Source organism: Ambystoma mexicanum, chromosome 2q (assembly GCF_040938575.1).
Source record: "Ambystoma mexicanum isolate Mex_15411 chromosome 2q, UKY_AmexF1_1, whole genome shotgun sequence".
NCBI classification, from domain to species: domain Eukaryota; kingdom Metazoa; phylum Chordata; class Amphibia; order Caudata; family Ambystomatidae; genus Ambystoma; species Ambystoma mexicanum.
In genome coordinates this window covers 1,010,057,478-1,010,075,778 of record NC_090924.1, presented here as the reverse complement: position 1 = coordinate 1,010,075,778, position 18,301 = coordinate 1,010,057,478, and the positions used below count along the sequence as shown (strand labels likewise).

Below are 18,301 nucleotides of genomic sequence, written 5' to 3'. Positions count from 1 at the left end.
ACGTGATGGCGCTGGCATCATCTGTTTGTATCCATGTCCAGGTAGAATGCAATCTCATCTTTCTAAAGTAGAGGCAATGGTGCACTATGCTTTATCTTTTTTGTGGAAATTTGTTGCATGCCTTATTTTAGTGCTCATTGTTTTGCTGAGCATGTTTTCTGTACTCTTCTTTTTGTAGTCCCTTTCCTGATGTCCCTAGACCACAGTCTCTTCTTTCTTTACTGTGTTTATTCTGGCTAAATACATTTAACACTTAATGTTGCCCCTTCCTAATCTAATTAACCTACCCAGGATGGTGAAAAGATGCACGTGTGCTATTTAAATGCATGCAAGTGTGGCATATTGTCATACAGATTTTGATTACGACTCTTTGTTTACAACGTTTCTCTGTTCCTTCACTAAAACATAACATATAGCAAACATACTTTTAATATTTCTCATTGACATAATCATGAAAGGGTTACTCCACCTTTTTACATCCAGGAGTCTTCTCTACCTTCTTCACTAGGTATGGCCATACTTATACATGTACTATATTTTATTTACACCTACCACTAAGGAGAAATGCTATCAGTTTGAAACCACTATATCCCTCACTACCTTTCACTTGGACTCACCTGGTTCCTCTTTCCTGTAATAAGAATTAATGAAGAGATCTACACATTTCTTGTATTCAGTACCTACATTTCTCTCTTTATTCATTTCCCTCTTTCATCCCCTAGTACTTACCTTTTCTTATAATGGTGCTTCGAATTTTTTCACTATACTGCACTAAGGCCATATAAATAATTCCTCCTGTGCTCCAAAAATGACACCTTTTTTCCTGCAACACGAATCAACATGTTTACATAAACACATATATATATATATATATATAGCTAAAATAATGTTCTTGTTACTTACTCCCATACAGTGTTCTGTGCACTGGTAGAAGTTCTCTTTTTGTGTTTTTCCTCATAAGCCCTCAATCTTGACCCTCACAATTGCATATTATTGTGAGTCTTTTTGTATCTTGTGACCCCTACCCTATAATTTAAAGAAAATCTCCAAATATACTGCAAAAATGGTATGCACTTTATGTTCTCTTATGTTGTGTCTAGCAGGCCATGGGTTACTATTGCTGAACTTGATGCTATACTTGCATTGTGGGAATATTGTTTGCTATTGTCAACTTCACTAGGTTCGACACTAACATCAGATAATACTTCTTCGTCCTCACCTATTCCGCTGGAGCTCGTCTGAACTCCCTTTCTTCTTCCTCTCCTCTGGGAGCCTTTTTTCTTGTGGTAGAGGTATAGTCTCCCTCGTAGGGAAGCCACTATGCCTGCCTACTGGAAATGGAGGGCTAGTGGCCACTTTTCCAAAGACGGCATGAAGGGGAAAAAGCCTTTTGAGGCAGAAAATAACCCTGTTTGATGGAGTGAACTGGAGTAGAATTGCGTGTGGCTTGCTTGATCAAAGATTTCTGGTGGACCAGTATTAATATACCGTAGCTGGAGAGCCATGTCTGTGTCTTGAGATGAAGTAGAATCTGATGCACAGTTCCAACTGAGAAATTCCCCCCAATAAGGAAAGCTGCCCTGATAAGGCACCAGGAAGCAATGCTTTGTTGGACTGATGGCCAGTCCACAAAGGGAGAGAACGAGCAGCAGGAAACTCTATAGAAGAGAGAGAAACCAGGCTACAGAGAGTAGTAAGAGCCAAGGGCAGTGTAGAAGGCAGAGATAATAAGGAAGCACTGCCACATCCACAAAGGGAGCTCCCGGTGGCAACAGAAAAGCAGAAGCGACCGCAGCCACAACAACATGTGAAGCCAGAGGGAGAAGGGAGACTAGGAGGCGAGAGAACCGCGGCCGGAACCGCAGAGAGCCAGGAAAGCTCGAGAAGCGCCTTGCGGGAACAGCAAAGGGAGAGAAAGCAAGAGAGACAGAAGTGAGAAAAGGCAGCTCGCGTGTTGAACAAAATCACAGAATACTAGTATCTAACACAAAGGCGAGATAGCAATTTGGTTGCAACGTGCCGAACACGGGGTGCGAAATGGCTAAACGCAACCCGGCGGTGGCAATGTTGGAAATAAACTAGACCGGCAAGCATGTTGGAAGCAAAACGTGGTGTGCCTTTCAATGGAGGCACATTCTCCATCTATTCCATAAGTGCCACCTAAAGGGATGTGTCACAACTATTGTGAGGGGATATATATATGTTCAGGGTATGTGTGTATATGTGGGTATGTATGTCGCGCCCCCATCTTTATCACCATACCATGGCAAACCCTAACCTAATATCCCTAAGTTTTTACAAATCTCATGCATGATATCCTGTATTTCCACATCTCCAGGTTCTCCTCTTCACTCCGTCTAATAAATCACTCATCATAAGTACTGCCGATCCATAACATGCTCTGTACGTGTGCGAAATCCTTCTTATTTCTATTTGCAATCCTTAAATGCCTATAAACATCCATTAAACAAGCCTTTGTTTGTCAAATTAATCTGTATATATTTTTCGCAAAGAGCCATCACTGTTCTGCCGTTTTTTCCCCCTAATTGTTGCAGCTCCTATCTTGCTTGCACTCATTGTTCCTTCCTTCCCATCCATGGGTATGTTTTATCTAAATAAAAATTCTATAAGTAATCTTAACAATCTACCCTTTATTCTTGAAAGCCGTGCTAATCAGGGTGTCTGCTCCATAAAACATACTTCTTTGGCCTAACGGCACAACCCTTTATATCTCTTGGACTTAAAAATGCTAATGTGACTTCTTGTGTAATTACATAATTAATCCCTAAAATAGTGCATGTTGACCACTTGGTAATTTACTCAAATCGTTCCCTGATGTATGTGTTAATATGTTACAAAGAATAAAATAATGAAATGTGTATTTGTATTTTATTTAGTTTTATATAGCTCCTTACGCTAAAGCGCTGAACATAAGAACAAAAACAGTACAAATAATGAAGTTGATATTTAAAACACAGAATATTTCAACAATTGCAAAAACTCTAATTACTAGATGAAAATAGGTAGGATCATAGAGAGACCCGAAAGGATGAATAAGCAGCAAAGAGAAAGTGGAAGTGAATATCAATTTAAGGGTGTTATGAGAGAGAAAGCACGAACACGAGACTGAATACAGGGAGGACAGGGTACTATAAGAAGATGATGAGATGCAGAACAAAGTGAGCGATACGGAAGGTAGAAGGAAACAACTGAAGAAAGATAGGGGGGAGCAAGACCATAAAGAGCTTTAAAGACTAAACATTAAAGTACAATTTTAGACGGTGATGAAAAGAAAGCCATCTGAGTTCAGCCAAGGAAGCAGAAATAGAATCACAAGGCGCAAGCAAACAAAGAGCATGAACAAAGGCATTCAAAACGGATTTTAATGGAGTTAAATGAGATATGGGAAGTCCAAAGAGTGCAGAAGAACAATAAAAGAGCTGTGAAAAAATTAAAGTAGACACCACTAACTTTGTGGCTTCAGAATTCATAAAAGTACGGTCCTTCCAGATGTTATACAGTTGAACACGACAGGAATGATTAGATAATGAAATATGATGCTCGAAAGAAAGATCTGAGTCAAAGAAAAAACCTAAGTTACGAGCCACTGATGAAATGGGTAACTGAGCCTGAGGAAATGATATGGAAGAATGTAAACAAGAGGAAGAAATATAAGAACATGGAAAGAAAATAACCTCTGTTTTTGCAGCATTAAGAACTAAAAAGTGATCTGACATCCATGATTCGATAACCAGTAAACAGGCACTGAGTTTAAGATAAATGTTATCCCCGAAGTATGGAAATGCGAGAAAAGCTGTGTGTCATCAGCGTAAAAGTGATGTGAGAACCCAAAAGAAGAAATAACCTCTGCTAACGAAGATCTGAAACAAACAGCATTTATGCAAATTTAGGCAGGACGGGGGTGACAGTCAATATAATGCCTGAACGAGAATATCGCAGACTGACTCAGGTCCCTAAGTTAAAAAGGGCCCAGGTAGACATTTACACCTATGGCGTGAAACAACCACTCCGTGCCTAGGAGCCTTTGCAGCGACCTGCCACCACAAAGACAGCGAGACCGGATTCTCATCCACATTCTTGACACCGAGGCATCCAGCGGATTCATACTAAGCTTTGGCCCTGCAATTCAAATGGGGCTCATCCACATATTATATCAGGTGATGGCAGACAAATACATCTTGCCAATGAACAGAGTGAAAAACAGCTTCCCAAACATCTCCGATGAAGGGATGCCGAATCCAACTGCACATAGGTGAATCAATAAAAGCAGTCGCACAGCACTACCTTTCAACAATCAACACCAGGTTCAAAAGGAACTCCTGGCCTCATAGAGGTAGACATCATTGAACCTATGTCAGGCACTACCCAGTGGCTCTCTCCAGTGGTACCTGTGCCCAAAAATGGCCCAGAGGGAGAGATACGACTATGTGTCGACATGCGCATGCCCAACCAGGGTATACTGAGGGAACATCACCAATCCCCGGGTATCATGGATATGATACACCTGTTGAATGGAGCCAAAGTCTTCTCCAAGTTAGACCTGAATAAAGGTTACCATCAGATAAAACTGCACAAAGATGCCCGATGTATCACAACCTTCAGGACACATCTAGGTTTATTTCGATACAAAATACTACATTTTGGGATATCCTCTGGGCAGAGAAATTTCAAGAGGAAATCCAGAAAATGATTAACCACATACCTTATTGTATAAATTATAGCAAAAACATTCTTATCTAAATTGCATGAAGACCCTGACCCAACACTCATGAGACCATGCCAAGTGCTAAATGATGCCAACCTGATGCTTAACATGAAAAATGCACTTGCAACAGAATGACACTCATATTCTTCAGCCGCATCTTCTCAGAAAAAGGCGTTCAACCGGACCCGGACAGAGATTCCACCTCTGACAGAAGCTCCAAGGCCCACCAACGTCACACAAATCTTTTCTCGAACTAGAAAACTATTGTACGAGGTATCTCCCAAATTTCGCCTCCATGAGTGTCCCATTACGATCACTGACAAAAAAGGACCACCTGTTCCAGTGGAATGCCTTACACCAACAAGCATTCAACCGAATCAAGAAAGACATTGCCGTTGCTGTCTGCATGTCCGATTGCAACCCCAACCTGCACACGGAAGTCATTGCGGCCGTGAGCCCCATGGGTCTAGGTGCCATCTTGGCGCAACACTCAGGCAGCGAACACGCCAATAGAGGATTGTATCTTACTCCAGCAAAAGCCTCACCAAAGCTGAACACTACTCACAAGCCGAGAAAGTATGGGCCTGTAAACTTTTCCACCTGTTTCTATATGGCAAACCATTTACCATCATTACGGACCACCAGGCCCTCATCACCATCGATGGAAAACCTTCTGCTCAAATGCCTCCCAGAATAGCAAATTGCGGACTCCTTCTCCAGGAGTACAAATTCACCATCCTACATAAACCCGGTAAAGAAGATAACCCAGTCGACTTGCTATCCTGCCATCCCCTGCCAGATTTGTGCTCCTCAAAGAACCGATGAATATATCAATTACATCATTCACCAAAGGGTACCGAAAGCAATCTCCATGGAAGACATTGCCCAAGGCAAAATAGACGATGACCCTCTTGAAAACACTGGCTCGGTCAAGAGAGGAACTATCAGTATCGCCATCGGCCGTGATCCTGAAAGGAGACAGAATTGTATAACCATCCTACCTACGCAAAAGAGCTGTCAATGTAGCGCATGAAAGTCACAGGGGCATAGTATCCACCAAACGCATGCTCAGGAGAAAAGTGTGGTTCCCCAGCATGGACAAACTCATCGAAGACACACTCAAAGCATGCCACATATGTCTCAGTCTACATCCTCCCTCATTCCCAGAGCCACTATGGATGAAACCAATCCTGGAAGGAGTGTGGGAGGAGATCACGACAGACTTATTTGGCCCAATACTATCTGGAAAATACATTCTAGTAGTCATTGAGGAACATTCGAGATTCCCGGTAGCAGAAATCATATCCTCCACAGTGTTAAGGATTTCAATCCGGCACACACCCAAGTCTCGCCTAGCATGTAGTGCTCAATGAAACACTTATTTTATTTGTGTCTATAAGTTCAATATTCTGAATGATATACCCCTCATATCACACCCATCTCAGAATACCCCCAGGTCACACTGAACCAGGAATCAGGCTAGTTTATAAAGGTAAATATGTATATCACCTAACAGTGACAATACAATTCAGAATATAAGTCAAGCAATTTAATTCACTTATAATGATGCAGAATAGAAAACCCAGGAAAAAGAACAGTTTTGGTTTGTGAACAGATAGCGTTTAGGTTAATATTCCCCCTACAAAGTTTTTTTAGATACAAATGAGCATTCCAGCACAGATGTAAGTAATCAGCAGGTATTCAGGAAAGAAAGACAATGGGCCTCATCACGACTTCTGCGGTAACCCTTAAATCCGGCGGTAGCACTATTACCGCCGGATTTAAGGGTCCGCCGAATCAGGGCTTTGGCGGATTTCGCCCCAGCTCTGAGCTGGGAGGAAATCCGCCGAAAATTTGCGCTATTACTGCCGGCGGGAAATCCACCAGCGGTATTAGCGCGAAGATTCCCCATTCAGCCCAATGGGGAATGGGGCATTCCCGAATGGGCTCAGTGGGGAATGGGGACTTACATTACCGCCGAACTCGTCATCCGGTGCTATTAGCGCCGGGGAGTTCGGCAGTAGGGCTAATACCGCCCGCGCTAATAGCGTTACCGTTGCCGCCCAAGTCGTGATGAGGCCCAAAGTCTAGAGTTTGAATGCAATCTTCCCTCCCCAAACAAGAGAGAAAACCATTTTTGAAAGATGACGCTTTTAAACTGACAGGTGAAAATTGCTTTGTAAAATAATGCAAAAGGGTGCAAAATGCTTTAATGGAGAGAAATTCTGAGGAAAGCAACACTAAACAGGTCCTAACACATATGAGCTATAATATAAACAACAATACACACTTTAGATCAGGAAGGGAGCGCAAGAATGGTTCTAACACTATTGGGTTCTGAATTTAAAGATGGGATGGGTTGAGATTGGGATAATACAATGCAGATATACTATGGGTCACTGGTCTTCCTATTGATACTTACAGTCCTTTGTAATTAAATTGGACCCTCAGCTCTGGTCATTGGATCGGGTCAGGTCTACCAGCAGCAGGGCACCTCTGGAGGGATTGGATCAGCGTCGCAATTCTGGTCAATTTTGGACTGCACTTCAGACTGGATTTGGATGGGCCCTTCTGGTCACTGGGCATGGTAGATAGCAGGATGCAAGTTTCAGCGGGCAAGCCTTGTTGGTAGCAAGCCAAGCTGAATCAGAATTATTCTTTTAAGTTTGGGATATTTGAGATTGGGCCTAGCTAGCAAGAGTTCAGCAATGCTAAAGTCTGGATTCTGCAAAGAAATCTGGATCTTCAAAGAAGTCTGTAGTCAGCTACAAGATGAAGAGTTCTGGAACAAGGTGCTGCGTTGAAAACTGGATGGGTTCTGAAAGCAGTGTGTCCATGTTTAGTGAAACTCCTATATTTATCCATCAAAAAGTTTATGGCGTGGGAAGAACTTCAAAACACCCCCCCACGGCTGTGAGTTGCTGCAGGCACGTACTTTGTTTTGGTTGGCAGTCAGAACAGAACTGTCATCTTTACGATGGGATTTAGGAACTCCTACATTGATTTTTACCAAAACATAACTTTTGCACAAATGCACATTTCTAACTTTAAGTACCTTAAAAAATTTGGACAATTTTGATTGTCTATATTCACATTCAATCCCCATCTCTGTGCGAGCTGTCTTTCTCATTCTATAGAATGTTATCAATTTTAAACATAACAGTTTAGACTAATAATTTCTAATTCAATGCATATCTGGGCGATGACCTCTGGAACATGGGTATACAATCTCATATTTGCACCATTAATAGTTTTGCCACAATCAGGGTTTTGGTGAATCTGTGCTTCCTTATGTAGTAAGAACTCCTACCAAGTCTTCAACTGTCTAGCATGAGTTCAGATTTATATGATTGTATTTTTCACTTGTCTTCTTATTTTGGCCGCCAATTTAAATGTCATAAATTCTGAGGCAAAATAAGTAATTTCCATTCAAAATCCAGGCCACGTTTTTTTTTTACTTCCCAAGTGAGCAAATGGGCAGTCCTTTGAAGTTCACTGAGAAACCTCCTCCACATCCTGCCCCTCCTCTTAGGAGGATAGGTGTCCAAGCCTTCCTTTGTCCTTGGGTCAGCCAAGACGCATGGCTAATGCGGCCTCATTGTGCTCCTTGTTGTCATTATGCGGGAACCATTAGGCTTCCTGTTTTCAAGGGAGTGTCAAGCTGAGATGTCAACTTTCCGTGGCGAGGCACTGCCCAAACAGAATTAAACACTTACTTCCACTGGGTTACTGTAAGATTCACAATAAAGTATTTTCTTTAACACTTATACAATAAGCACAGTTTATAAGGGATTTGGACATTAAAAAGAATTAAGCCCTTCATAAACATGCTTTAAAAATGCACATTTTGCAATTTCTTCCAGAAAAAGAAACACCTATAAACTGGGTTTGACAGCTAATTTCCTTAAGCAGCTGTCCGGCAGGGAGCCTGGATTCCTATGACTGCCTAGAGAATATATGATTTCAGCACACTTTCCTTTCAATAATTCTCTGGGAAAATGACTGAATTTTTAAGGGCATTTTTGGATTTTAGCCCTTCTGTGGCCTTTCTTCAGGTGATACAGTGATTCCTGTTTTTACACCAACTTTGCCTGTGTGTGGCAGGGCGTGCAGCTCTTTTGTGGTTTATGAATCATGCGCAGTTTTGCAGATTTGGTGCGCACGGGCGTTATGCCTCCATTTTTGTCAGTTTCTTTCCCCCATTGGCAAAGGGGTGCAATAGGTTGCATTGGCATGAATACAATATTCCACAACAGCCTCTACAACAGTGATCCCAATACTAGACTGGATATTCTCAGCCTACAGAGTTCTGAAAGAAGTCAGACAATGGCCTGCCATTCAGCAGCAATGACTTTCAACACTTCGCCAGCTACGTGGGCTTCCGACAACGTAAAATCCCCCATGTGGCCCCAGGCAAATGGGACCGTAGAACGTTTCACGGCAAACATCAAGAGAGTAGTCAGGATCCCAAACATCACCCACATGCCAGTGGAACAGTCTTTATGTCAGCTGTTACGGAACTATGGAAACACACCCCAAGACTCCACTGGGGTATGCCGGCTGATTTCATTTTTGGATGCCCCTGAGCAACAGAGTACCTCACGAGGCCCCTCTGACCGAACCTATCCTAGAAGACAATGAATTATGGAGAAAGGATCAAGAAGCAAAAGAGAAAATGATGGAGTACGTGGAATACAGACGTCGGGCACAGACCGGAGATCTACAGGTGGGGGACGGAGTCATCGTGAGACAAACGACCCGTCATAAAGGAACACCACTTTTGAACCGTCACCGCTAGCCATCATTGATGTAAAGGGATCCATGATCACCAGTGAACGATCAGACAAGCGCATAACCAGGAACGCTTCGTTCTTCAGGAAGATGAAGAACAACCATCCAATAGTGAATATGTACGAGAGTGACAAAGAGACCAGAGACTGAGATGAGTCCAGATACACCTGGGACGAAGAAGAGTCGGAAGCAGAAGGACAAGTCATCCCTAATGGAGAACAAGTCGGAACTATGACCCATCATCGATCTGAAAGCAAACCAGACTGCACCATTCGGCAGCCACAGAGGTGGATCGAAGAGCTGGGGTAGGACTAGATTATTTTGGGGATGATGTAATATTGTGCGCTTCCCTTCATCAGGTGACTAGGCCACGCACATGCTGTCACGGGTCAGGTGACTCAAGTTGTTGTAGGCACGCAATAATAAAGCAGTTGTACCGTTACACTCAACCCCGCACGACGTGTGTTATTTGGGGCCGCGTGAGCATGCAAAATGCACGACTGCTGAGAGCTGATACAAGCAGGAGCTAAATGCTTCACAGCTCCTTGCCTTGTTTAACCCTTCACTGTATCACACAGGATGTGGTGGGTGACAGTGCTGAATCTGCACACTCATGGGGATGTTGGGTGTACATGACCTTCCACGTAATAGATTCTGTGTCCACTCTTAAATGGAAGCAGGCTACAATGAGCTATGGTAAATGCAGTGCAGTGTCAATCTGTGCAAGCAATGTCGAGGAGTGGCTGTGCAAACCATTCTTAAATTGCTTTATTTTTTCTGTGGAAAGAATAGCTCAATTAGTTATAAAAGTGAATGAACATTAATGTATTTTTCTGTCACATGCAATAATGTATTGATTTGAAGCTTCAATGACTGATAAAATATACATTAACTATGCAGAAACAGTTAACATATATTTTCTTCTCCACTTAGGGTGATTGTGTATCCATTCAAACTGGAAACACCTTAGTCGCAGGTACTTGGATTGACGAAGGCTGTCAAAAAGAGAGAGCCTACATTTGCCAACTAGACAAACGTAAGTGTATTGTTTGTTACACAAATGTGTTTATTCATTGAATTAAACGTGCAGGATAAGTTTGGCCAACCTGTGTTAAGTTGTTTTGTGTAGCATAGATTCACTCAGAGATGCCCTTGATGTGTGGAGCGAGAGTAATCTGCTAAAGTACCCCTACAATGCGAGTTGATTCTTGCTATATCATTTCTAGTTTTAGCTGTTAGGTGGCACTGTAAGTGCTGCCTATAAGCCAAAACTATTTCCCGGAGAAGTGAAGATAGGAGATGAGGGACATACGGACTGTGAGTGTTGTGTGGTTATTTGTCCACCCATAGGCAGCCGATGGCCATGCTAGTCCCTGTGGATGTTTTCACTCACTGCCTGCCCTTCCTGCCCAAAACACATACCACTGGGATCCCTTTGAGCTACCACTGTGCTATCAGTGCAGCCAGAAAGAGAATGACTGTATTGCAGTGCTGCAGCTATAAACAAGCTTCTGGTGCAATACAAATATCAAATACCAAGTATGCCTTCAGTCACTTGATTTATAAGCAGCATGTCTCAATTGTTTTGTGTGTTTATTGGTTAAATTGCAAACCTAATACACAATACAATAGTCAGATACAATAATAAACAAGAGCAAACCAATGGCAAGTTATCAAAATCGTACATAGTTATAAAAGACTTACAATTGCATCACAATCAACGTACAATTATCAAAAATCTAATAAATTACAAGACCACCTCATTGTTAATTAAATGAAGGGCTACTCTCCAAATATAAAATGCAGCAGCTGTTATGACCACCGATTCTGCACCCAGAAGATTTCTCCACAACTGGTTGCCCCCTATTTGAGGCGCACCAGCTATGAAGTTAGAATAGCCCTTTACGTAATAAACATGCATCGCTGGTCATTGGGCCTCATTATGACCCTGGTGGAAAACCATTCCGCCCTATTACAAGGTTCCCTTGCGGGACCCACTCTAGATGTCTGATCAGACCAGACGTCCTTTGCGGGTCCCGCAGGGGACCAAGGAGCTAACAACGGGCCCATTATTAACGGGCCCGGTATTAGCTCCCTCCCCGTTCCCATTGAGCCCTATGGGGGCTCAAATGGGAATGGGGATGGTCCGGGTCCGGGTTCCTTGAATGAGGAAATACCGGACCCTTCTAAGTGGAATGGCCTGGTATTTCCCCATTCAGGGACCACTGACCCGGACCCGAGTTTGGAGGCAGCCATGCCCTTAATAAGTGCATGGCTGCCGCCAAACTCGTAATGTGGCCCATTGTGTCAACAAGTGATGCGCTGATTCAACAGCCAGTTGGCACAGGTGTCAAATTCTCTTATCTCTAGGTAGTTTCGTCCATCTCCCAGTATGCTCTAATGTTGAAAGAATATTCAATTGCAGATAAATAAAAAATCTGAGAATAGCAAAGGTTCACATCAGGCAGATGTGCCAATGTTGTTTTGTGAAGTTGTAATATGAATACCATTTTTACAAACTTGCATGTTGGAAAAATCGAAATTGCTAAATAGCATATTCGATTCTTCCGAGACTAGGACAATCGTAATATATAGCATGCATTGTTGTGTTAACCAACGTGACTTTATTGATTGGACACCCAGTTTGCATTGCAGTGCCTCCACTGGCATTGATTGTGGAACCCCCAAGAAAAATCTCAAAATCTTGCCTTCTAATTTATCCATCCAAACCATCAGGCATTCAGGAAGGACCGCCAGTCCAAAGAGGATTCCTGGAACAATGCTCTTCAAATAAGAGCAATTTGTCCTTTGATGTTGTTACCACCCTTGAGGAAGATACATTTTTTGAAGGAATACCATTTATTCAATATTTTAAAAGAAATAGCATCCTAATGTAGTTCTGGCATTGGGGAATCCCAAATAGGGAAGCCCAAATACACATATCGATCTACAATTTCCTATGTTGAACCATTCACAGACCAAGTAAATCCGGTTTTCCTGGATCACTCACCAATTACTAACATTTCTGTCTTCTGAGAATTTATTTTTAAGTAATTATCACTAGCATACTTAGCAACAGCAGTTACAGAACGCTGCAGCCCAATTGGGGTGAGCTCCAGCAACACTGTATCATCTGCATAGCTGAGCAATGGTGTCAACTTAGAACCTATACACAGTGGAAATTACGAACAGTGTGAATCGCCTTACGCATGTCACTTCCATATAAGTTGTATAATAAAGGGGCAAGGACGCATTCCTGTTTCACGCCCATATTTACTGGTATCTCTGTGGTTATAAGTCCCTCTTGGTTCATACGAACCACCACAGTAGTATCTGAGTGCAGGAGAGTAATAAAATACAATAAGGATTGGTCAATGCCCCACTGATGCAGTTTCTGCCAGAACAGAAGATGAGATACTGAGTTGAAAGACATAATAAAATCAATAAAAACATATAAAGCCTTCTATTTGGGGTACTTTTGCAGTCAGCAATTGCATATTGGAGCACACTAATGTTGTGCAGGGTGCTGTCCCTTACGAAAACCAGTCTGACACGGTGACAACAAACGTGATGCTGTCACTAATTTCTCAAGTTTCTTCAATTAGATATTTGAGAAAATCTTGTGGCTTGCGTCCAGCATTGCCAACAGGCGGTAGTTCAAGGGATCTGCCCTGTCACCCTTCTTATGGACCGGGATCAAAATCGATCGTCTCCAAGAGTTCGGGATAACGCCCTCGTTCAAGGCTTTTTCAATATTCGGTCGAGAACTGTACTGTAGCCCAATTTAAAGGATTCACCTTGAGAAAAGTGTTAGATAACAGATCTGTGCCAGGGGCACAGAAATTGTTTAATGATTTAATAGGCAATTAATTTTCATCCAGAGAGAGTCAGACACATGATAATTGTTGAGACTGTAATTGAGCTTCCTAATGGCCATGTGCCATTCAGAGGCACCAATTGGATTCAGATCTGCTTTGACATTTATATTTATAAATCTTCACGACATGGACCAAACATTTTTTTATCATCATTATTTCTTAATATTTCAGAGAAGAGTTTCCAATTCGCAGTTCTTAAGGAGAATGTATGGACTTTAAACCAATTTCGATATATCTAGTTTGGGCAAGAATCTTTCATTGCCTTTTTTCCAGATCTGTATAACCAGTGGACTTGTCTATTTCAGACTGTTGCTTCCTGAGAGCACTCTTTGCCTTTTGGAAAAGTGGATCGAAACAGTTAGTATGAAATTAGCCTATTCTTTGCTGCCTCCATTGGAGTTTAAGTTGGTGATTTATCTTAACCATACAACACTGCAAATTCCAGTGATTCATTTCTAGGCAATCAAGAATGGCATTGCCATTAAGCTGTACAAAGGCACTGATCTTAAAAATGTTCTTTTTACAGCAAATAATGCGATTGTCCTGGCCATTAACGACAACCTGATTCTGGGTTTTTACGGATCTTTAACAGTTTTGAAAGTGTAAGAGTCCAAGTCAGTATACCATGGTCACTAATCAGGGTAAAGGTCATAAGAATATTACTACAATCCCCCACTGTTACTCTATCCCAAAAAACATAATCCAAACAGGAAAACCTTGTGCCATTGGTCCTAGTGGAGGGCAGCCATTTCTCGTTATCATGCTTGCAAAGTAGCCAAAGAAGATCAAATATGTTCATAAACAAGGCCCAGGAAAAGTCTCTGCCCTGACGAACCGGCTAATAGTTATTAAGAAACACAGAATCAGCATCTTTATAAGAAGAGACAAGCCATTCATACAAATGAGGTGTGTTTAAATCACTGCCTATGATTAATTTTCCCCCAGGATGTTTATCGTACCAGCAGCACAGCATCCTCTAAAGTGTACTTAAGATCTCCTTTACACAAGTCCTTCCAGGGAGGGAATAAATATTAAGGATCAATATATAAGTATTACTTGAATGGATACTGATTGTTGCTGACAATACATAAGGGGAATCAAATTCAGGCATAAAAGGAGACAGGCTTATATAAGAATGTACTCCAATGATAAGCCCTCATGAGGGGCAACCTTGAGTTCTACGCATAGCTTGTCTTGACGGAACGCTATAGCCATCTATTGTCACAGCTTTAACCGCCCATTCTTCTTGTAACATAATTACATCACGCACTTGTACAAAAGAAGAACTCCGAGGTTTTTATGAACGAAAACCTTGCGTGTTCCAACACAGCATTTTAATAGAATTTAATTGAGTAGATTATCAATATGTTTCCATAACCCTTTGTTCTTTGTAAAGTACTTGATAATACAGGGGAGAGTGCTGATATTGGGGTCCAACTTGGAGGGTGGACAAATTATCAAAGCAGTGAGTCATCACCCGGCCCATTGATTGCAAAGAACTTGCACATGAGCACAGTAGAGAGACTGTTGCCAAGGAAGCCAGTTGAATCAGTGCCCAATAGTCCTCACTGTCCAATCTCAGGACCTCTATGCAACATATATCACTACTCTTGATAGCACTAAGCCAAGGGACATTTTTCCATAGCAAGAGCACCCACAATCTATTTAGGAAGCGACTGTCCAACGTTGGGGCAACTTCTTCCAGCTTTACCATGTTTCCCAGGCGCATGTTTGCATACATGCTAGAGGCAGGATGAAGATTGCTTGGGGTTCCCGCACGAACATTATTTCTTGTGAGTGCCTCTGCTTGGACAATGAAGACAGTGGTGTCAATGGATCGAGGTGGATCCTTACATCACAATCTTCTCTTGTACCTTTACGAAGATCCTTCTTTTTAGCGTGCAGCCTGGGAGCCCCATTTGTATGTTTACCCACCCATTTGTCCAGAGGGCCCCTAAGTTCAACTTGTCTACTTGAACCATTACCCTGATTCTGGGTAACAATAGTTACTGTCCGAATAGAAGGAATAGCTCTCGGTTCAGGAACATCCAGTACCCTAGTGCTCAATTTATCGTTCAAAAATTCAATTCGTTTGAGAGGTAATGAGGATTTTTTCATTAGTAGACATTTCCTACGTTTAGGCCTTTTCCTGCGAGAGCTCCTCATCAATGAAATTTCATTGCATAATACCTCAATAGTCTCCTACTCCGTTTCCGCATTAAGCTGTAGAGAGTCATTCTGGTGCTGTCCGAAATATAATGGACTAAATGTGCATTTGCTTTTCCATCTTTGCCCATCCGCTGGATATTTGCAGCTGTGTTGACCATGGTGAAGATGGAATTAGCCATGATGTGAGCTGGTTGTACAGCCAATAGGAGGTCCGAATTGGTTGCTAGTATTACATCCACCACTTTTGCTTCTGTACGCTTGTGCTCAAGTTGGTTCTCCATCAGTTTAGTGCACAAAGACAATAGGGCATCCATTTTGGCCATTAGTGTAGCAATATTAGAAGGTGATACTACAGTCTTCTCTAAGTTGATCCGCAGCATTGTGAGTGTATCTTCATCTTCCAAAATGGTTTCCTCATACGACGATTCCGCTGCTGATACAAACGACACCAGGTTTGGACTCACCGAGAAATTCAACCCAATTATATTGTCACAATGGAGTGATGTATATCCCAAAGAGTTTTGTTTTAGGTTGTAGCACATGTTCAAGAGCAAGCCATCATTATCAATAGAAAAAAAGAGCGATCTAGATTGTCTGAATTCAGGTTAGTAATTAATGCCCTTGAGGTCACCGATTCTGTTGGCAAATCAATTCCCACAGTTCCTGTTTGTGCCAGTGACAAAGAGATTGTGATTTTTTGTTGTTTTTTAGGTGCTGGTTTATTGCTATTAATCTCTTTTGCCCCTTTTTTTGCTCGAGGGGCACCTTTAATTGAACCATGATTCTGACTGGCTGCGGACCCACTTTCCGGGCTTAATCCCATTGCTGCATAGATAATATTTCCATTTACCTGAGTCTTTCATATCTCTCTAGCGTTAATCAGCTTGCCAACGCCCTAACAAAAGTGGCGTATTTCCCAGCTGAAGGTAGGGAAAGATACGAAGGCTTAGAAACCTCCCAGCCCAGCCAGCGGACTAAGCTCAGCTGGAGGAATTAAGCCAGCTTCCTGACCATGCGAACACGAGAACACTGATGCAGTCTTTACTGTATTGAGAATGGAGGAGGTATTAAAAGTAGGCCAAAAAGTGCCTCACCAATCCTCCCAGTCCTCCATAGTTCGGTGCCCTGTGCACACACCACCAACCGCCACAGGACGAGGGTCTGGGGTCCAAATTACAGCCTGCAGCCCAAGGCCAAGATCTTTGTCTCAGTCGTCACCACAGCACAGTGCTCTATCCAAATGTCTCACGTTCAGACGAACTCACTGAGCAAGCACATGCTTTTTTCCCCCTGCTGTGGAACCCACTCTCGGCTGGTCTCTGGGGGCTACAACAGACTCGCCCGCCATCAGCAACCAACCACTGGGAGAACAGGAGTAGCCCACCCTCCCCCCTGGGCTTTGGGGCCTCCGGACCTCCATGCCTCCTAGCCCGAGCCGATGAGCCGATGAGCCTTAGAGGAAAGTATGCAGTAATGCTAGTGTCAAGCCGCACTGCTGTCGCACTCACCACTCCTCACGTAACACGGGACACGTAGGCCTCATTGCATCTTTTCCTTACACTGAGTTCCTGCATTTAAAAACAAACAATGTCAAAGAACTACCATTTTGGCTGGATAGGAATTTGACAGTTACTGATACTATTTCACAGTAGTTGCCAATTTTTGACCAGCCGGTACCGTTATGCCGTGCCTAGAAAATTCCAATGCCGTGCCTACACACAACCCAAAATCCTTGGCTGTACCAGCAGTTGTTAATATGGAGTTTTCATACAGCCACATTATGGCGTTTTATCAGGCAAAAGTGGTCCCAATTTTACTATATGGAGTCGATACCAAATTGCCGATTAAGAGCAACATATGGGACTTATGTGAAGCACGATTTTGGAGGTCTGTTTTAAAACACCCTAAATGTACTCCACTTCCCATGATTCAATTTGAAATGGGTTTGGTTTCGCTGTTCTCACAACTACTGTGGAAGATGTGTGCATTATTTAGAAAAGGCTTACTGGGATTGACAAAAAATAGCATTTTCTGCACAGTCGCGCATCATCTTGCGGGTTCACAAGATTTTTTTGCATCTAAATGGCGAACTTGTGTGTTCAATGCTCTGGCAGACGCAGCTATATCTCTTGAAACACTTCTAACAAATCCTGACCGAGCCAAGTTAAAGCTATTCCAGTATGATTGGATATGTAATACTGCGAAATGTTGAACTTATAAATATTTTAACGAACAGTGGTTTGGGCAAAAAAGATTACGTACAAAGGCAGATTACCTGGTTAAATTTCCTGCGCCGAATACTAGACACCAATATCTACGATTCAGGTTTAATCTTCTACCGACAAGGAAAATAATGGTAAGGAGAGGAATGGCCCCGAAAGAATTAAATTACTGTTGGTTTTGTCAAAACATGGACTTTTGTGAATCCTTGCAGCACTTGTTAGTGAGCTGCACAGCTCTATCTTCAATAAGACATTTTTTTTCCTGATATGTGTCTATGCTCCTATGGATGAAAACGAAATATGGATTAAGCCCGCGCTAGTCAAGGGCGCGAGTATCCTGTTGTGACTGTTTCACTGTTTGCTGCTTTGCTGTACGCTGGCAGCTGGCAAAACATTACTCTCTGACGCCGGCTATCAAGACTTCGTAGACAGCCGCCAAGCCACGAGTCACAAAAGCAAAACCACATGGGGCGGTAAGTGGTCTGTGCACCGTTTACACCTTAAGACTCAAAACA

General features: G+C 42.5%; 1 protein-coding gene across 1 annotated transcript in view; it reads left to right on the top strand.

The window, feature by feature from the left end:
* The window catches only part of LOC138569907 (macrophage mannose receptor 1-like), a 1,155,048-nt gene that overhangs the window by 830,390 nt on the left and 306,357 nt on the right, over positions 1–18,301 (top strand). The window contains exon 23 of the mRNA XM_069648336.1: positions 10,451–10,553. Coding sequence (XP_069504437.1) covers positions 10,451–10,553 — 103 coding nt within the window. The remainder of the gene's footprint in view (positions 1–10,450; positions 10,554–18,301) is intronic.